The sequence below is a fragment of the Onychostruthus taczanowskii genome, unplaced genomic scaffold (assembly GCF_017590055.1).
Source record: "Onychostruthus taczanowskii isolate IOZ18803 unplaced genomic scaffold, ASM1759005v1 scaffold82, whole genome shotgun sequence".
Classification (NCBI taxonomy): domain Eukaryota; kingdom Metazoa; phylum Chordata; class Aves; order Passeriformes; family Passeridae; genus Onychostruthus; species Onychostruthus taczanowskii.
Genome location: NW_024506112.1, coordinates 1 through 20,505, shown reverse-complemented (window position 1 = coordinate 20,505; position 20,505 = coordinate 1). Strand labels below are relative to the sequence as shown.

Sequence of the window (20,505 nt, the reverse complement as noted above, 5' to 3'; positions counted from 1 at the left end):
CACAGGACAGGAAGGAGCAGCCCTGAAAACCAAAAATGACAATGTGGCATTTCTGTCACATTTCCTAATTATGCCAAATAAGAAATTTTGGATTCCATAAACCCTACTGGCATCACTGCTTAGAAAAGGATCAGGAGCTTCTCCCAAAAAGGAGGCAGGTTTGGAGCAAGAGATGACTGCAGAGAAGTTGTAAGTGACAGAACAACTGGCAGCAAAACTCAATGGCAAGGCTTAGGAAATCAATACCCAGACACAAAACCCACTCAAGTATGAAGTCACTATGTCACAGCCCTGCTGCTGACCCCCATGGGGTCTCAGAACCACACCGAGGTGTACAGGCTGACTGAAGCCCTCAACACAGTCAGTGACAGCCACCCCAGAAGGATCCCCACTGCTTCTGTACCTGAACTTTGACTGGAAAAGCAAAATTCGCCCAATGAAGTCAACAGCAAAATTAAAGTTTGTTTGCAGTAACAGAATGCTTTCTGTCTCTGCAAGAGAAGGGATTACCTGCTCTGTGCTGAAGTTTAGCTCTTTCCATACCATTGCCTCACCATCAAACACCCGCTGGCCTACTGCAACATAATGGAACTGCCTCAGCTGATAGAAGAAATTCCTCAGACTGCCAGGACTCCAGGTCCCAAGAATGCTGAAGATACTTTCTAACATAATATCAGCGGCAATTTTCTTCCCCTCCACCAGTTCTTTGTATTTATCAGAACTAATTTTCTGATGCAAGTTTTTCTTCGTGTAAGGCTTTGCACACACGATGTCATCGTACTGGTGCCACTCTAGAACAGCAACACAAGGAGAACACAGGAAAACAACCATTGCAATCAGGTGCCTTCTCCCTTCCAGCTGCCACAGCAATACCCCCAGCAGCCCACTGAGCTGCCAGCTTCAGTTAGGGCTGCCTGCCAGGAATGCTGGGCCATAGGACAGCAGGGATCACCCCAAGGCGCAGGTCCAGCCAACAGAGCTCACCTCCATTTTGGAGGAGTCCACTCTTTATCAATAAGCAGCGATTCACAGGATTATGGGATACTGAATTCTTGTAAATGAACTCATACTCCCCATTCCCACAGGTCACCCAGTAGTTGTAAGGAATGTATTTATCCAGGATTTTTCTGCTGAGAGTTACAGCACCTTCAATGAGGTATCCATGTTCTCCCAGATGCCTTGGAAACACAAACACAGCAAAGGCAGGCAAAGGACACGTTAGCTGATCTACCAACCTCCTTTTCCATGCATTGCTCCATTCTTAACAGGAATGGTGACTGTTCTTTCACACAAACACTTTAGAACAGTTTTCTCCACCGTGAAACCCTTTGCTGCAACCCCCGGCTGTGGGCACAGAGCCACCCCTTGCACAGTGGCTGAGGCCCCAGAGGGACCCTGTTCTCACAGCAGGGAACACTCACCGGGTGCAGTTCAACTCACAGATGTTGTCCTTCCAGTCAGCATAGGAAGGGATGTCCTGAGCCCTGATGAACACTTTATGGGTATCGGGGTCGAGCTTGAAGTCTTTGGATAATATTGCATGGAAATGCACTGTAACACCCTCATTGCGGCTCACAGAACTGCAGGAAAGGATTGGAAGGGAAATAGAAGAGATTTTGTCAGGGTTTTTTAATTGCACAATTCACTGTAGACCTCAAATCAGACTTGATTTGAGACCAGCTGAGTGGCTGCAAGATCCATAAACTCTGGCAGCAGTTCACTCAGACTGATGTTTGAGCAGGCCTAGTGCAAAGCCCAGTGCAAAAAGGCCAGAGCAGGAGATGCTCTGGCCCAGCAGAGTCACCTGGAATGGCCACACTTTCCACCCCTTCCAGCTCATACACATTAAGCAGAACATCAAAACAGCTCTTCACACTATTCACCTGAAGCATTTTGTGTGTGAAGCATATGGTGCTCTTTAGAGCAAGAAGTAAGAGAATAATCTCTTTTTTATCCATCAGATGCTCAAGCAGGTTCAACACATCACCTAGGACAGCACAGGACCTGTGCTGGGGCTCCCATTCAACACTGGTTCTGTCGTGCACAACCACCTCACCTCAGTTTCAAGACAACTCCATTTCCACATAGCCAAGGTACATACTGACCCAGTCCCAGCACCTCAGTTTAGAGTCCTGAGTCCTCCTCACAGCAACTCCCATTAGGGAAGAACGCTGGGAGCAGTAGGGCTGTTCTCACCTTTCTTTAACCTTTTCCACAGGTTTATGGTTCCTTTGTTCCTTTTTGTTCTTGGGGCTGTCTGCTGCAGCCACAGCACCCTCCTTTCTGGCAGCCTCTGCTCCTTGGCTCCAACTTGTCTTCTCACTCATGTTGGGCATTTTCGCACATGGGGTCAGATTTTTCTCTTTTGTGTTTGCATGCTGCAACAGGGAGAGAAACAATGCCCAATGAAACAGGAGACCCTGGAAGCACACCATCTCCTCCTGGTGTGTTGGCAATTGAAAGATGGCAAGAAGCCATTTATTGTTTCTACAATTCCATTTATATACTCTTACAGCTTTAGGTAAAATTTTTCACTGCTAAGCAATAACCACATTATTCACATTTCTTAGCTACACTGCTTAACCACAGTCTTGTACCTGCAGTCTTGCATGACTTCCTTTAAACAAAGCAACTTTCCTTTTGGTTTCCTCCCTTACATTTCTGTTTGATGTTCCCAGGGCTTCTGGCCCACCAGAGTCAAGATGTCCACATCACCCATCAGCTGGGCAGTACTTTCTGCTCTTCTGCCCATCTGCCCCCCAGCACTGGTGCACCACCAGCTTCACCCTCCTGGAAGCACTGATCCCTCACTGAGGGAAGCCGCTGGCTAAGGAAAACAGCTCATGATGGAAGAGAAGCCCAACCCAAACACACTGCCACACAGTCAGCTCAGTGAGCCCCAGGATGGAGCATAAAGAAAGTGAAAGAGAAACCACAGCAACTTACAGCTTACCAGGCCTGTGTATGAACAGAGCACAGGCACCTGCAAAACACAAAATCCCTTTGTACAAGGGGATCCCAGAGCTCTCCAGACAGTAAGGCTGGCTGGAGAAGAGACACCTGCCAGTCCTGGGGGCATCTGAGCCACCCCTCAGTGAAAGCTGGGCTAGAACTGACACCTAGGAGTACAGAATTCAAATTAGAGCCTCCCCATAGTTGTCCCCAGTTCACCCCTGCATGCCTGGGCTGGTGCTCCTCAGCCTCACTGACAGCACAAGCAAGTCACACTGACAAAGGGAAGCTGTGCCCACTGGGACACTCACCAGAGCTCACTCACACTCACCTTGACAGTGGAACTGGTCCCTTCCTGCCTGGGCTCCTTCCCAGCCTGCGGGCTCTGAGCCCCAGGGGAGGTCTTGGTTTCAGGCTTGCTTTGGGGGACTTCCTTGGCAGGAGGCAGCCCAAAGGAACTCGCTTCCTGCTCTGCTGACAGCAGCTCCTTGCTGCTGCCCCAGGCCTGGGAACCTGCTGTGGCTGCTGGCAGCTGGTCAAGGGCACCGCTGCCCCATTCCACATTACCCCTGGCTGTTCCATCCCCCACCTTGTTCCTTGGGACTGCGGCCCTGGCTATGCTGCTCTGCTCTGCAAGGCTCAGCATTTCTGCTTCCGGGCTGCCAGCTTCCTTCCCCACGTGTGCCAAATTCCTGTTGCCTTCAGGTGCATCTCCACTGGCACCAGTGCATCCATCAGCACCTGGGTTTGCTCCCTCACAGCCGGGGTGTTGGATTTCCTGAGGAACAACATAGGTGTCAGGCAACTCTCTGGTTTGAGGAGGCAGAGTGTCCTGTCCCCCAGAGATGGACGTATATTTCTTTGCTTTACTCTTGTTCTCTTTCTATTAAAAAAAGAAAAACAAAGACCACAATGTCTTTTTATTCACGGCCAAAGGGAAACTCTGTCACCTCCTCCATTGCAGCAAGTGCCAACATCTTCCTGCTACACAGCGCTAACAGAGAACGACCAGGAAGAGGAGGGACAAGACCAGCCAGTGAAATGCAAATAAGTCTTGAGAACTGTGCAGGTTTAATATTCAAGATTTGCTCAGCAGGAGCACAGAGCAGTGCAGCAGTGTCTAAGCTGACTCATGTAATTTGTGGTTTCCCCCTCCCGGCACCGCAGCTCCACATGCACAACACAGCCTCAGCAAACATAGCAAGCTTCTCCTGGAGGAAGCCAGGCAGCAGCTCCCTGACATGGCCAAAGGGATGTGGGGGATGCAGCCTGGCCTCCTCACTTCTAGCGAGAGAGCAATAAGTCACAGCTGCTCCCCAGCACCCAGCAGGATCCACACCTTCTTCAGCAGAGGAACCACTTCAGCAGAGTCACCAGCTCCACGATGAGCTGAGGGCTCTGCATTGTCCTCTGAAGCTGTGACATACTCCTTTTCCTCCTCCCATGTCTCAGCAGAGCTGGGAGATCCACCTGCAGTGTCGGAGGTGTTGGGCAGAGCTCTTGCTCCATCCATCAGCGACTTCCCCTCTGTCTCCTTTTTTTTAAGTGGTGGAAGGAGGCCCAGCAGCACCTTCTTTCTTCACCTCTTCCTCTGCATCAGGGACTGCAGGGACCTGCACCTCTCTTCTCTCTGCAAAGGAGGGAAATTAATCGTTAAACTGGAAACTCACCCCCCAGTGGAGTCGCAGGATGGTTTGGGTTGGAAGGGACTTTAAAGCTCATCTCATTCCACCCCTGCCACAGGCAGGGGCACCTTGCACTGGACCAGGTCACTCCAAGCCCCTGGATGGGGGAGAGCATCAGAAAAAAAGGCAAAACTTGTGGGTTGAGATAAACACAGTTGAATAGGACAGACCTGAGTGTGGAGACTGTGTAGGATGTGTCACCAACTCAATCACTGTCTCCCGACTGCCAAGTGAAGAAAACTGTCTCAGATCAGGTATGTCAGGGGAGGCTGAGATGAGAGATTGGGAGGGGAGCTTGGGACTAGAGCAGTATGGAATGAGCTGGGCAGAACAGAGCCCGGAGCCACACGGGCACCAGAGGTGATACAGGCAGCCTCTGCCCAGTGTGCAGCCCCAGGGCTGCCCGGCACGGCCCAGTCCCGGGGCCCAGCGCGGCCTCACAGCCAAGGGGGACAGACAGGGCCTCGGCAGAGACACAAACACCAGCACAGCGTGAGGCAACACAGCCGTGTCACGTCCTCCTCTGCCCGTTTTATTGTCAAGAAGCGACCTGCGACACTGGAGAGCCGGGCTGGGAGCGTGAGGAGAACCACAGCGCTTAAAGGCAACGAACACGAACAGCGAGCGCTCCCCCGCGCTGCGGGCCCGTGCTCCCACCGAGGGCCCGGCTCTCCTTCCCGAAGCCCTGCCTGGGGCTGCTCCCTGGGGCTGGGCCGCGGCCGGGAGCCTAGTTCCAGCGGCGGGGCCGGGCGGGAGCGGGACTGGGGCTGAACCTGAGCTGTAGCAGGGAGCAAGTGCTGGAGCAGCTCCCGGGGCTGAGCCGTGGCCGGGAGCGGATCCCGGGGCGGGTCCCGTGGCCGTGGCTCGCTGCCCGACTCGGCCCCGCCTGGGGTGGCGCTGCCCCGTGACCCTGTATGGAGACCGCTACGTGATGGGCGAGGCTAGCGCGGCTCCCGAGGGACCCCGAGTTATAGGGGACCGAGGGGGACACGGGGGGGATACACGGGATAGGGGCGTCCCGAGTTAACGGGGAGGAGATGGGAGTCCCCAGGGACGCACCGGAGGGCTCCGGGCGGATCGGGGAACAGGGTGCACGGAGGCGCTTCGGGGGCACTGCGAGGGTGCAGCGGGGCCCGGAGCCCGCAGCGCCGCCTGCCCCGGAGCGGCGGCTGCCCCCGTCCGCACCGGAGCCCCCTTAGCCCAGGCCCGGCGCCCCGTGCCGCCACTCGCCGCCCCGGCAGCGCGACTCACCGAGTGACCGGGCACGGGTACGGGCACCACCACCTGCAGCGCCCGCTCGTCCTGCCGCCCCGCCGACTCCCGCCCGGACAAGTTTAGTTTGTCCGGCGAGCCGCCAGCTTTCGTTTTTACAGGCACGGTCCCCACCCAGCCCCAGACCACCCCGGCCAATCCCGGCCCCGACCACCCCACCGCTCCCGGGCGGGGTCCCCCCCCGGTACCTCCCGGGCATCCCCCCACCCATCAGCCCGGTGCAGGAGCCCCCGGCCGGCGCAGGGGCGCAGGCAGGACCCGGCAGCAGCGGTGAGGGCGCAGGTGTGTTGAGAAGAGCACTTTGTGCTGGTCCCGACAACCAAAAGCGGATTCCGCGGTCAAAAACGGGGTCACGGCTGGTGCCTCATCCCGGATCCGACCAGGACCGAGCCGAAGACGGGCTCCCAGCAGCCCTGCCCTCCACCAGTGCTCACACAGGTTTGAGCACACACATATTCCTAAACAACCAGTCAATTTTTCTCACCCCCCTGCCCCTCTTTTCCCCCTCCCGGCATACACACAGCTCAGTGCACTCCAGGGCAGGACCCAGCGTCCTGGCAGGTGTGTGGCTCCCGGGCACCTGTGCCGCCCTTCCAGCTCCTCCGGCAGCAGGAGCTGTGCAGAACGTGCCCTCGGGCTCGGCTCACCCGCACTGCCCCGGCTTGCTTTCGGTTTCTTTTCCCCAGCACAGACTAAGATAAGGAGCAGCCCACAGACAAGGATTAAAAAGGTAAGGATAAGTAAGAATAAAAATCAGTAAGGAGTACAATCCCAGATGTTTTCCCTCTCCTCAGGTGGAGGCTGAGCCCCCGTGTCTGCTGGGAGGGCAGCACAGCAGCCCTGAAACAGCTTTGAGAGCTTATCAAGCATCACCACAGGAGCGGCCCAGAACATGAAAAAGGTCCAGAATTAAATAGTTGTTTAAAAAATGTCAGCAGCTCCCTGTAGGAAGGATGGCTTTGCATTGGTCACTGTGACAAGGAACAGTTTTGTCCCACAGCCTGTGTGGTGTTGGGCTGACACTGCTCTGTCCGTCTTGGTGTGGGACATGGGGACAGTCCATCCCCATGCCCAGGATGGGGCAGTGGCTCCCACGGAGGGTGTTGGTGTCACTGGGGTGGCACAGGACATTCAGCCCAAACTGGTCTCACTGGATGAGTCCTGTGCTCTCGGCAGTGCGGGCGAAGGGCTCTGCCCTGCTGCCCCCCAGCTCTGCTCCCCTGCACTGTTCTGGGACAGGAGGGGGGAAGCAGAGTCAAGGCAAGGCTCATGTCCTGGCTCTGCCTGGGACAGAGGAAATTTTCTTCCCAGGAGTGGGTTCAGAGCTATGTTTGAGTTCAGGATGAGGCTGCTGTTGATAACAGTGTAATATATGATTTGGAATAATTAGTGCGTATGTGAAATATATGAGAAATATAGAAGAAATAAGTTTTGCTTGTAAGATGCTTGTAAGAAATATTCTTAGAAGTTTTAAATCCACAATCAATTTGTGAGAGTGCCTCACAAAATTGCAAAACCACAGATGGCATGCATTCCAATGCCAATTCCCCTAACTTGACATCGGCATTTGTGCATTCCAGTGCCGGTTCCCGTAACTTGACGTCAGCATTCATCACTTACCGGAAACTGTTTTGTCCAGCCCAACACAGAGAAAGGAGACTATGTGAATATGTGAAGCCATGAAAAGAAAATGAGAGACTCTGCCCCAGGCTGAATAAACTGTATAAAAACTACCCTTCGTGAACAGAGAGCATCCGAAGCAATGGAGTTCAGATCAGAGTTCACGCAGCGCTGATCCCGGGCTCGGCGCTGTCCCTTTGATTGTGGCTATCGGAGACCATACCTCCGTTGTGAAATAAAATCTATTTTTATTAATTACTAATTTGGCTTTATCGATTACTACCTATAACAACAGCCTGATGGCTCAGCTGCTGCTGAGCAGTGCTTACACTAAGCCAAGGACTTCTCAGGCTCCCAGGCTGACCGGGCAGCGAGGAGCTGGGAGGGGACAGAGCCAGGAGAGCCGCCCCAGTGCCCAGAGGGATGTTGCAGAGCACAGGGCATGGTGCTGAAGGAAGCACTGGGGTGATTTGGCTGAGGGATGAGGGCCACTGCTCAGGGGCTGGCTGGGCATTGCTCAGAGGGTGGTGAGCAAGCACCCTGTGCATCACGGGCTTTGGATATTCCTTTATGGTTACTGTAATTTTCTTTTATGTCCTGTTAAACTGCCTTCATCTCAGCCCAAGAGTTTTACCTTTTCTCTGATTCTGCCCCACCACTCTTCAGGGGGAGTGAAGGGCTCCGTGGTGCTGAGCTGCTGCATGAATCCCCAAGGCTGGGGAGACCCAGTTCTTGGGAGGGGCTCCAGCTCACCCTCTCAGGAGCCCCTGCAGCCCACACACTGATGTTCTGCAGCTGGACAGGTCAGATCCCCGTGGGTGTCCTGCAGAGCCACACTCACCCCATCCTGGGAGAGCAGCCCAGAGCCTCACCTGCCTCCTCCCAGCTGGGGAAATGCTGGAATCCTTCTAAGTCTGCAGACAGAATGGGAGAATGGGGTCCTGAGGGCAGAGAAATCTGGGTTTGGGGAGTGCTGGTCACTTCCCATCCCCCTGGGGCAGAGCCCCCAGCACTTCCCAGCGCCTGCAGCCACCAGCTCTGGGAGATGAAGGTGCTTGGGATTGTGATGGTGCCACCAGAAAGGCCAGCACAGAACCATCAGCCACACTCTCCCCAGGCCCAGGGGGGCGTAGCCAAGGTCCCACACACCTGCAGGCCACAGAAGGCCAGTGAGAGGCTGTGCCTGCACAGCTCCTGCAGCAGCTCTGCCAGCCCCAACACCGCCGTGTAATCAATGCTGCTGATGTGGCAACAGTCCAGCACCACAGAGCGTGGTGGAGATGCTGCTGGAAGAGCATAAGGGCACATCCCAACAATGTAGTAGGCCCAGGGCCTGCAAAGGCTCCTTGGCAGTCAAGGCCTGACAGGAAATGCCAAGTCATGATGACTGGACCTTAGAAGCCCCTCTTTTCCACCTTCGGACGCTTGCTTATTTCTCTGTAAGCCTATAGGTCACTTTCCTTTGACCTTTTCTGCCGGACAATTTCCAAAACCCCTGTATCCTATATAAATCCCTACTTCTGCCCAGTTCAGCAGAAGAGCTGCCACTGAGAACCTTCATAGAAGACCCAAATAAAGAATTTCTTTGTAACCTCACACGGCCTTCTCCTCTCTCTCCCTGCGTCCTGCTGCAGCACCTAGCAAGCTAAAGAGCTGAAATCACAAATGAGCTGATAATCACTAAGAGCTGGTATCACTGGAGCTTGCTAAGGTTGCCTGCGGCTGGGAGCTGCTTGGGAATTTGGACAGGCTGTGCTGAGCAGGACTGCGCTATCCGGACCATTGCAGCCCACTGGGCATACCCCGGTGAAGCCATTATACAACAAGTTCAGAAATGAGCAGCCCAGGGGTCACAGCCCTCAGAGCCAGGGAAGGGCTGGCAGGGGTGGGACAGCTGTGCTGTCACCACTGACACCGGCAGTCCCTGCATCTGTCTGGGCAACACCTGCCACCCACACCAGAGTGATGCAGGCGGTGACAGCCGAGTCCCCAGGACAGGCCAAGAGCACTGTACTTGCCAGAGCATGGCTGCACACCAAGTCCCTCAGGTGCTCCAAGGCTGGGAAGTGCAGGCTGCTCTCTGGCTGCACCAGCAGCACGGCCCCCTCCAACACAGGGAGCTCAGGGCTGTGATCTTCCCAGGCAGGGACAACTGCCCATGTCACTCCCTGCCCTCCTGGGTGGAGTGGGAGGAGCAGGAGCTCCCATCCCTCAGGAAAACCCTCCTGCACACAGCCCAATGTCAGCAGGGCAGGGACAGCAATGCCTCCCTCTCCTGCTCTCCAGTTTGAGGATATTCCCTTCCTCCTGCTCCTTTAAAGGGGTCCCTGTGCTGTGCCCATGGCAGACTGGGGATAGCAAGAACAGGTCAGGAGCATTCTGCACCCCAGCACCTCACTGCCCTCAGGAGCCCACTCCCAACTCCCTGGCCCCACCACATCGAAGGGTGTGAGAAATGGATTTGTAAGGAATTCTCAAAACCTGACAGAAAGCTCACACAGTCTTGTACAAGTGTATGCAAACTGTGAGATAAGATGTGCTGACTTAGGAAGGCCATGGAATAGAGATGACAGTGAGATTGAACTAGAAACAAGTTTCAACAAGTTTCAAATGATGTCCTTGCAAAAAGACCAGATATTTTAGAGAATTAGAACTGTGAAAGATGCATTGTAGCATTCCGTGGAGTAAAAATATGAGTGATTGGTGTTAGAAGTATTGTGGGGCAGCATTGTGGGGCAAAAGCTAATAGGCTGAAAAACATTTATAAGGTATTGTAACCCTATTTCCAATGCTTCTGATAGAATGGCATTGAGTTGTACATCTCTTATGTCTCACCCTTCATTGGGACTGATAATGGAATAAAATCTTTTAAAACACCTCTCAGTTGCCCCATCTCTGAAAAGCTGGGAAAACCAGCATAAGGGGAGGGGAGAAGCTCACCTTTATTGGTGGCCTGGCAATGGAGTAGAGCAGAACCCCAGAAACCAGCACCCCAGCCATGATTCCATACTGGACCTCCCAGAAGCAGAGCAGGAATGTCACACAGAGGGGCACAAGGTGCAGCCCTGCAAGAGAGAGAAGCCAGGTGCAGCTGTGGCTGGTCCTGGTGCCACAGGGCACTCGGTGGCAGTGCCAGCTCTGTGGGCACAGCCGGGCTCTACCCTGGTCTTGAGGAATCCATTCCGTGCAGGTGGTGGAGCTGCAGGTGGGAGCCCTTGGAAAGGGCTGTGATCTGTCCGCTTTGCATGACAAAGGACCCAGGCACCGCTGGGCAGCCACATGATAGAACATTCAAGAGAGAGTGATGGGACACTCAGAGACCATGATGGGACAGTTAGAGGCAGTGATGGAACGCTCAGAGGCCTTGATGGGAAACTCAAAGACCACCCCTGGACTTAAGCACATCTGTGAGGGGATAAAAGGATAAAAGCTCACAGGCTGCTTTGCTCTGGATCCTTCCTCAGAAACACCCAATTGAGGTGTTATTCTGTTATTTAGTTATGGCACCATGATTAAATTATTTCAAGGATCTGGATGTCTGAGAATCTGCTATGGGAAACCTGGGGTAGAGCCGGTGAGGAGACCTGGTCTGTTTGAGTGGGGCAGGGGGAGCTGTGAAGGGGCCTCTGTCCCAGCTCAGGGGGGCGAGTGTGACTGCTGGAGTGGCTCCTGGATGGCTAGACTGGGGAACTGCCCATTGCCCATGGATGCCCTCACTCTTAACTCGCCAGAGTGTCCGGAAGATGCCAGTGTCAAACATGGGCACCACAGCCGAGATGATGATGGCAGCGAGCACCACTTTGGGGATGTAGTAGAAGAGAGGGGTGAGATAGCCAGGGACAGCAGGACCAGGGCACCTGTGGGAGTATCGTGCTTTTTGTTTTATTAGTAGGTTTATGGTTTGATTTGTGATTTGGTGGTTTTCCATGGTGCTGTTTTCCTTTTGTCTCCGCCTTTTCCCAGTTATTTTGTCGGCTAGTTTCTAGTTTCTATTTCTCCAAACTTTACCCGTTTATTTAAACCGTTTTTCCTCCCTTGGAAGTTTATTGGTTCACTATTGTTATTCCCCATCTAGGTTTTTTACTCCCAACTCTCCTGATTTGTTGAAAGTTGTGCCTTCCCCTGACTTTCTCCCAAGATATAAGTCTTTGTTCGCACCTTGATGGGAGTCCCAGGAGAGGAAAAAGGGGAAGTTTGCCATCAAATAAAGTTTCCCTGGGACCCGTGTGAGCTGCCTGTGTTTAATATTGTGCCGAAACAATTGACAACTGGGATTCAACGGAGCTCCAGGGGGAACCTGCCGCCCCCCCCCCCCCCCCCCTTGTCATCAGCTAGCCGGGGAAAGAGAGGAGGACCCTGAGCCATGGGCACCCCAACACCCAGAGGTCCCTGACACCCAGAGGTCCCCAACACCCAGGGGTCTCCAGCACTGAGGGGTCCCTGATACCCAGAGGACCCCAGCACGGGCAGCAGCCCGGGGGCAGGGCAGGGGCAGGGGCAGGGCAAGGCTGTACCTGTGATGAGCCCTCCTGTAGGGATGCAGAGCCCTGACTGAGCATTGACTGCTGTCCTGAAACACAAACCCACACGATGACAGGGGGAGCTGGGGGCTGCTCCTGCCCGCTGCCCAAAGACCCCATCCAGGAAAACTACATGCCCTGTCAGGGAGAAACACGAGCAAGCTCTGGCTTCCAGGACTGCACAGCAGGAAGGGAGGTGGCCCTCCACAGAAGGGAAGGTGGCTACTGGGACACATACCAATGGGCTGCTGGGGACCAGGACACGAGCTCAGGGACCCACTGGGGACAGCACAGTGTTCCACTCAGGATCTTGCAGAGCTCCCTCACCACGCAGCCCCAGCGAGTGCCCTGCACCCTCTCCTGCTACCCACCAGCCAAAGCTGCCTGTGATGGAGTGTGAGGAGACGAAGGAGCCCAGGACACTGGTAATGCCTGAGGAGACAAAGGAGAAGGGCTGGGAAGGCATTGTGTGTTTGTGTTCCTGTGTGCTTCCTTCATGACGTTGTCCCTTCCTTCTTACCCGGAGCTGGAGACAATGCCCACCCACGCAAGAGTGACTCAAGCCTGCTCCGGAAATCCTTGAGCTGTGAGAACAATCGAGGTAAGGAAGGGAAAGTTCAGTGGAGGCAGGACTGTCCAGATGGGGATCTCAGGCAGCCCAGGAGCTGTGGGACTCCTGGCAGTGCTGGAGCCCCACCCCTGCCCTCCTGAGCAAGCAACTCTTACCCAGAGCCAGCAGGTTCTGGTCAGGGTCAATCCTGTAACCATTCTGCGAGGCTGAAAGGAGATGTTGGCACTGGCCTGAAGCTCCCACAGGTACCTGCCACGCACACGGAGGAGAACCAGCAGTGACTGGGACTGTGTGGGCCCTGTCCTGGCACCCCTTGGGCACAGGAGCACCCCAAGAAAACACTCATCTCCTGGGCAAATTTCAGCTGGGCATCCCACAGGATCCCTGCTGGGACAGGTAGGGAGCACCAAATCAAACTCTACTAACAGAGCTCAGTGGCTAAACTGCCCGTGGGCCAGGGAGCCCTGCCTGGACTTGTGGCTGCAGAGAGGAGACAGCAGCAGCCACAAAACCCCCTGCACTGCTCCTCCACAGCACCTGTCTGCATTCTCACAGGGATAATTGGGAAGAAGCACGTGGGGCCGGGGGCTGTGTACCCCTTTGACTTTGCCTACAGAGAGGAGAACAGTTTGGTCCTGCAGGCTCGGAGAAACATCACCCGGATCAAGGCACTTGTCCGGTGGCTCCTGCAGAGCCAGGACAAGAGGCGAGACTGCCCCCTTGTCCTGGGAATGGCTTCACTGAAGATGTGTTCCCATGGCCCAGCTGGACACAGACAGGAAGGGGCCCCTTGTCCGTGGGTTCCCCCATATCCAGATTAGGTGGGGGGAATCCTGCTGACCCCACCTCACCGTGGCACAGCCCAGGAAGGTCTCCGGGCAGTCCTTTGCTTCACCTCCTCCACATCCCCCCTTTCCATCCCTAGGCCTTTCTTCTTCTATGTTGTCTTCCATGACCCTCACCGCTGCAGGCACTCCCAGCCCCAGTATGGGGCCTTTTGTGAGAAATTTGGCAATGGAGAGGGTGGGATGGGCTGGATCCCTGACTGGAAGCCACAGATTTACCACCTGGAGCAAATGCAGGTGAATACTTGTGGGTATGTGTGGGCCTCTATGGGGTTGCATATGATGGCAGCCTCTGGTGGAGCCAGGGCTGGCCCCACATTGTCACTGCCCCCAGTATCACAGCAAGAGCTGGTGAAGGCACAGGAATCTGTGTCACCCACGTGCCTGTTTCCCTGTCTCTGTTTAGTCCCTGCCTTTGTCCCAGACACACTGGCTGCCCGGGAGGACCTGGCTGCCCAGTACATGACCATCGGGTGCATGGACCAAGGTGGGAGCCGTGGCCAGGCTGGGGCTGAGCTCTGCAGCCCTCCCTGCCCCCTGAGCTCTGCCCCTCCTCTCACAGGGATCGGGCTGCTCCTGGAGGAGCTGCACCACACCAGCTTCCTCAACAACACTGGCTTCCTCAACAGATTCCCGGTGATCTACGCCTCCGACAACGGCATCCCCTTCTCCGGGGGCAGGACCAACCTCTGCCGCTCGGGCACCGCCCAGCCGCTGCTCCTCTCCTCCCCCGAGCACCCCAGCGCTGGGGGCAGGTCAGTCAGGCCTTCGCCACCCTCCTGGGTAAGAGCTGAGGGAGGGAGGCAGCACAGCTGTGCCTGGAGCGGGGTGGGCTGCTCCCCACCCTCCCTGCACCAAAACTCAGGGTCCTGCCCCTGGGGACAGCCCTCAGCATTGGCAGGACCAGTGCAGGGAAGGGAGAGGAGGAAGGACAGGACAGGGTCCCCTGCAGGGACACCATCCCCGGGGACCTTTCTGCCACTCGCACAGGTGCCTGTCCCTGCTCTCACCCTTTTCCACCCCTCCAGATCTGACACCGACCATTCTGGACTGGTTCTCCATCCCCTACCCTGCTTACAGCATCTTTGGCACCAGGCAGGTGCAGCTCTCTGGAAAGTCTCTCTTGCCACCCCTGGAGTCGGAGGAGCCATGGGCCAACGCCTTCAGCAGCCAGAGTCACCACGAGGTGACCATGTACTACCCCATGCGAGCCGTCCAGCACCAGCAGTTCCACCTCATCCACAACCTCAACTACAAGATGCGCTTCCCCGTCAACCAGGACTTCTGCATCTCGCCCACCTTCCAGGACCTGCTGAACCGCACCAAGGCGGGGCAGCCACGCACTGGAACAAGAACCTGCAGCAGTACAACTACCGAGCCTGCTGGGAGCTCTTTGACTGCAGCCATGACCCTGCGGAGAGCCAGAACCTGGCCCCTGACCCACGCTATGCTGGCATCCTGCAGCTGCTGTGTGTGCAGCTCCTGAAGTGGCAGTGGGACACGGGGGTCCCTGGGTGTGCACCCCCGACGCTGTCCTGGAGGAGAAGCTGAGCCCCCAGTGCTGGCTGCTGCACAATGAGCTGTGAGTGCCACCTGTGCCTGGGACAGTGCTGTGCTCCTGCGGGGCACAAGGGCTCAGAGCAGGACCACAATGGGCTGGTCCCAAAGCCCAGGTGACACCACGAGGCTCTGCCCTCTGCTGCCAAGACCACCTGGCCCCAGAGCACTGAGGGATTCCTGGTGCCTTGGCTCTCAGCCAGAGGAGCCGAAGGGCCAAGCTGCCCCTCAATAAACCCTCTGAAGGATAAGACTCCATTTTCACCTGGAGCTGAGCACACCCCTGCAGCAGTCCCCAGCTTGGAGGCAGCAGGAGAGGCCAAAGGCCTCTGTGGCACAGCCAGGGCTGCAGGAACAGCTGGGGACCCCCAGCGCTCTGGGAAATGGGGAAAGCCTTCAAGGGCCACTGAAGACCTCCACGCAGCGACAGAGCCAGGGTGTCCTAGCCAGGGGCAGGGGGCTAAGCACATTCAGAACCAAGAGAGGGGACAAGGACATGGCCGGGGACTGCTCCCAGCAGAACCCTGTTGAGGTGGGCGCTGGCCCGCAGCAGCTGGCTGAGTACGGCGTCCTGGGGACAAGGGGATGGATGGCACCGTGTGCTCCTGCCTCTCAGCCACCCCACGTGCTTCCAGGGCTCCTCTAGGTGCCCCACCCCATCTGCTGCTCCTCTGCTGGCCACAGAGCAGACACAGGTGTGCCAGGGCCACCAGGAGTCCCTGCCCAGATGCCCCCTGCCAGCAGCTCCCTGTGCTCACAATGGAGGCCAGGAAGAGGATCTCGGTGTAGTCACCCCTCTGAAAGTTCTGCCAGCTCACCCCATCGTCCCAGAACAGGTCCCCCCTGATGAAGCTGTCCAGGGTCAGCACCACCACCAAGGCCATGCCCTTCCCATGGGACTGGGCAGTGCTGAAGGTGGGCTTCTGGGGCACAAGGCAGGCACAGCTCAGGCACTGCCGGGGACAGCTGTGTCCCCCAGCCCTGCAGCCACAGCTCCTCTGACATTGGTGTGGGCACTGCCACCCTCCCAGGCTGCTCGGGCAGGTCACTGTGGTGTCACCACAGAGCAGAGGGGACTCACCTGCAGGGGCAGGATATGCCCTGCACGGACGTGGATGTTGATGGTGTCCAGGGGCGCTGGCAGGAGGATCCACTGCCCTTTGCTGTGGATGGTGGAGTCCTACACGGGGACAAAGAGAGGGAAGAGCAGGCACAAGGTGCCACAAGGCAAGGGAGGCCCAGTCCAGTGCCAGAGCCCTCAAATGTCCACCAGCAGAGGCAGGTGAGGCACAAGACCCATACACAGCCCCGGGGGGCTGGTGGGATGCAGGAATGGGCACAAGGTGCCACAGCAAAGCCCCCTGTGCAACACAGCAGGAGCACCCACCCCTGCGAGGCTGTGCCACGTCCCTGCTGGGAAGCAGCCACTGACTTTGGTCTGTCCTGCCTCCAGCACGGGGGTGACGAGCAGCCCCTCGCCCCACAGGAGCTGGCGGTCCATGGCCCAGGTGTTGGGGTCTGTGGGGAACCTGGGGAAGGAGAGGAGGGCAGTGCCAGGAGACCCTGCAGCCCGGCGGGGCTGGCACCCACTTGAGGAACAGGGGCCATTCCACGGTCTAGCCAGCGCTGTGAGCCTGGTGGAACAGCAGGTAAAGGGCAGGAGGGAGTTGCATAGGTGCAGGGCGTTTCTCATGGCTGCCTGGGCGGGCTGAAGGCAAAGGGCTCCTGCGGCTGCGGGGAGGGGAATGGCCCGAGGGGATGCTCAGCCCACGTGGGAAGGAACGGAGGGCGCATTTCAGGGATGCAGGATGGACTCTCCCAGCACCGGGGGCACACAGCCCTGCAGCTGAGCCAGCTGCCTTCCCACGCTGGCTCGGCCCAGAGCCCCCTGTCTGGCGGGTGAGGGCTCCCAGGGCTCACCCGGGTGCTCACCCTGCGGTGATCGTTGTGGCTTCTCAGGAAGGGGCAGAAGGCACCCAGCTGGGTCAGCACAGGCACAGCTCCTTGTTTGTGTTGCTCAGGAAGCCACAGATGTCGGCACCCACAACGGCACCCCGAAGAGGTTGAAGAGCAGCACCTCTGCAGAGGGCACAGAGGGCATCAGGGTTCTGCAGCACCAGGGGATGGAGCCTATGGAGAAGCCCCTGGCTGTGGGGGAAGGGGGAAGCAGGGCTGTGGGTGCAGGCCCAGTGCCCCACAGCCTACCTTGCATGGAGTAGTAGAGCTGCTTCCCGTCTCTGCCAACATCTCCTGTCCAGTGCCCAGTGAAGGTGGAGCATGAAATGATGAAAGGATGCTTGCCTCGGACCTTCAGCAGAGCACTGGGAGTGGGATGGGTCTGCTCAGCACCCTCCAGCTGAGGAAGGGGCTCAGGGCTCCCACAGTGCCCTGTGTTCCATACCAAACCCTCACCCACCACCCATGCCTGCCCACACTGGGTCTCTCCCACACAGCTCTGCACTCCCAGGATGTGCAGGAGCTTTGGCAGGAGCCTCAGATTCACTGTGGGAGGCGATGGCCTCGGTCAGCCTGTACAGGCTGTGCAGGTTGTAGTGAGAGGACAGGTACTGCTGGCTGGAGGCACAGATGGTCCCGGTCTGCAGGCGTCCCCCAAACACACCTGCACAGGAGAGGTGGAGCTCAGATCATTCCCTGAGCTCCTCCTGGCTTCCCCGGAGCCCTGGGCAGGGCTGGAACCCACTCCTGTACCTGACATGTAGGGGGAATGCTCTAGGTTGTTGTTGGGGCAGCCATCCTGGGAGCCCTCCATGACATTGGATGGCTCATTCATGTCCTGGGAGGGAAGGAAAGGACAGGATGACCTCGCTGCTGCACCAGGGCCCAGCAGAAGTGCATAGCAGGAGCCAGGGCCAGCAGCTACAACAGGGCCACTCACAAGCCACATGTTATCGAAGGGCACTTGTTTGTGGAAGTGCTTCACCATGTCATGCCACCACTCGTCAGTCTCTGGGTTGGTGAAGTCTGGGAAGGCCGTGGGGCCTGGCCAGACCTGCAGGAGGAAGAGCATTGGGCAGAACCCCCAGCCCCCCACACCACCCCACCTTCCACCACGGCCCCCCAAAGGTTTCTCTCCCACCCTTGGGATCCTGCTGCCACAGCCCCACTCAACACTGGGGCTGCTCCCCACATGCACCTTCTCGATCAGGGGCTGCCCGTGGCGTTGCGGATGAACACCCCCTCACTTCAGGCCCTCGTAAGGCTTGTAGGTGCCAGGGTCCCCAAGCTGCTGATCCCAGCATCCTGGAAGGGCACAGAGCCAGGGCTTTAGCAGCAAAGCAGGGAATGGCCAGCCCTGCCTTCATCACCACCCTGAGGCAGCTGAACCTGTGCCAGCCTGCCTGTGCAACTCACCACAATCATGATGTACCTCAGCCTGCGGCTGTGGAAGTCCCACACCATATCCGGGTAGTACTTGAAGCTTTTCTTTTTGAAGGTGAAATCCCTCTTGGCATTTGCATAATCCAGGTCATTCACATCCTGTGAATGTTCCAGTTGTTCCAGGTCGTGCACATTCTGTGGATGGAGGCACAACGGCTTGGGCTGGAGCAGGGGCCCGACGTGCTGCTGTGGGACCCCCACCAGCCCCCCACAGCCCCCAGGAGCAGTCTGGACCTACCAGGGGGAAGTGGGCTGCAGTCATATTGGTCACCACCTGCCTAATGTCGGTAGAGGAGTAGCCCCAGCAGCCCAGGCCCCAGTACGGGGGCATGAAGGGGAACCCTGGAGGGCGGAGGGTGGGTGCTGGCAGGGATGGCCCAACCTTGTGCCACCCCAGAGCCCTGCTGTGCCACATGGCTCACAGCATCCCGGCTGTGGCTCAAGATATCAATCCTGATACCAGGATTGATATCCAATCACATTCAGGTACTGCCACACCACACTCTTGGAGTCGGGGCCCAGGAAGATGTAGAAGTCCAGAATCTCCCCTGTTGTGTGCCAGGTCAGGGCCAGGCAGGGCTGCAGGAGCACGTATGGGCAAGCACAAGTTCCAGGGGAGGAAGCTGAGGACCGGGACAGGGACAGGCCCCCACGGGACCCATCACATTGCTGTTCAGCAGAAAGACACCGTGGGCTGAACCATCGTCCTCCATCACCAGGTAGAAAGGGTGGGAGCCGTAGAGATTGATGTGGGGCTGGAGTAGATCTCGGTGTGGTGCCAGTGAGGCTCTGCTGGAGACCCCCACTCCCACCTGACCGCCCCCCACCTCTGGTCAGGAGCAATGGCTTCAGGGGCAAACCCAGGACTCTGCTCCCAAACTGTCAAGGCAGCCGAGCCCTGCCCTGAGCCAGAGCCCTGCAAACAGCTCCCAGGCAGCAGAGAGCTCTGGGGCGACAAACCTGGGCCTGGGGACAAAGGTCCCATGGGTTTGTCCAGTGTTATGGCTGAGGCCCAGAGATGAACCAGCTGACACATCTCCCCATCCCCAGGAGAGACCTCAGAGCCACCTCCAGGAGCACAGCTGCACCTGTCTCCTTTTCCCTCAGCCCCACTCTGTACTGTGGGTGCCATGTCCCACTTCCAGAGGGTGACCCTGGTCCTTGCTGTGTCAAGGAACAGCGGTGTCAGGTGCTCCCCCAGCCCCGAGATGAAATGGGAGGGCAGGGAGGTGGAGATCTGCAGGAACTGGTCTGTGAAGAAGAGGGGTGCAACCGTAGTGTTCAGCCTGCGGAGGAAAAGGGAGGCTCGGCCAACAGCTGGGAGGGAGGCACTGAGCTGGGGCCACTGCTGCTGGGCAGGGACATGGGTGCTCATTACCACCGGAAATAAAAACAGGTTTTGGCTGAGCTCTGGGATTCCTGGATCTCTGCCCAGCCACTGAACTGCAGAGGAAATCAAAGTAAAGCCCCGAGAGCCACCCCACTGCTGTCACCAGTGTCCCGGATGAACATCAGTGTCCCTGCACCCATCCCGGCACCGTGGGGCTGTGCACGTTTCCAGTCCGAATCCCTCGGGAGGCGAGGGGGCACAGGGGCACTCACAGGACTCTGCCGCAGCGCTGGCGGCACACGACGAGGCCGAAGGGGTCCTGGCTGAGCTGCGGCCCGCACAGCGGGAGGGGGCTCGGCCGCGCACCCGCGGCGTGCCCAGCGGCACCGCGCGGCGCTGCTGCCGCCTGCCCGCTGCCACTGCGAGGCGCGGGGCGGCTGCAGGGAGTTCAGAGACATCAGAGCTGAGGATAGTTCTTTATCTAAACAATTCTGTCATTTTAGAGTTTTGTTTTAGTTGCCGCTGTTCTTGACTTTGCTATTCACCACGCTAAATCTGTGTGGATGTGAGGTATACTGATTTCCAGTGGCTCAAAAAGCATTTAGAAAGCTTATCGTATTTATAAAGGACTTCTGGGCACTTCAGATAATTTTTATGGCATTGCCCAAGTCCTGCAGGTTTGAATAGCAAGCTTGCTGGAAGTACTTGCCCACTGTTTGTAAACAACCATGGTCTGTTTTGTTTGCAACTTGCT

The 20,505-nt window shown here is 57.0% G+C and overlaps 2 protein-coding genes and 1 pseudogene across 2 annotated transcripts in view; 1 reads left to right on the top strand and 2 right to left on the bottom strand.

Annotated features, from left to right (window-relative positions):
- Positions 1–6,416, bottom strand: part of LOC121346567 (E3 ubiquitin-protein ligase RNF213-like) — a 44,327-nt gene extending 37,911 nt beyond the window's left edge. The window contains exons 1-7 of the mRNA XM_041424482.1: positions 5,889–6,416; positions 4,292–4,582; positions 3,284–3,835; positions 2,197–2,378; positions 1,422–1,580; positions 985–1,178; positions 511–791 (exon numbers count right to left, since the gene is read on the bottom strand). Of these exons, the coding sequence (XP_041280416.1) occupies positions 511–791; positions 985–1,178; positions 1,422–1,580; positions 2,197–2,378; positions 3,284–3,835; positions 4,292–4,465 (1,542 nt within the window). The 5' untranslated portion in view covers positions 4,466–4,582; positions 5,889–6,416. The remainder of the gene's footprint in view (positions 1–510; positions 792–984; positions 1,179–1,421; positions 1,581–2,196; positions 2,379–3,283; positions 3,836–4,291; positions 4,583–5,888) is intronic.
- Positions 6,417–11,037: 4,621 nt separating this feature from the next.
- On the top strand, positions 11,038–15,247 carry LOC121346566 (N-sulphoglucosamine sulphohydrolase-like). The gene is given in 7 exon segments (XM_041424481.1): positions 11,038–11,353; positions 13,176–13,416; positions 13,546–13,952; positions 14,104–14,220; positions 14,494–14,802; positions 14,805–14,969; positions 14,972–15,247. Coding segments are annotated over 7 exon segments (1,635 nt in total). The 3' UTR covers positions 15,052–15,247.
- Positions 15,248–15,482: 235 nt separating this feature from the next.
- LOC121346546 lies at positions 15,483–20,188 on the bottom strand (annotated as a pseudogene).
- Positions 20,189–20,505: the final 317 nt, after the last annotated feature.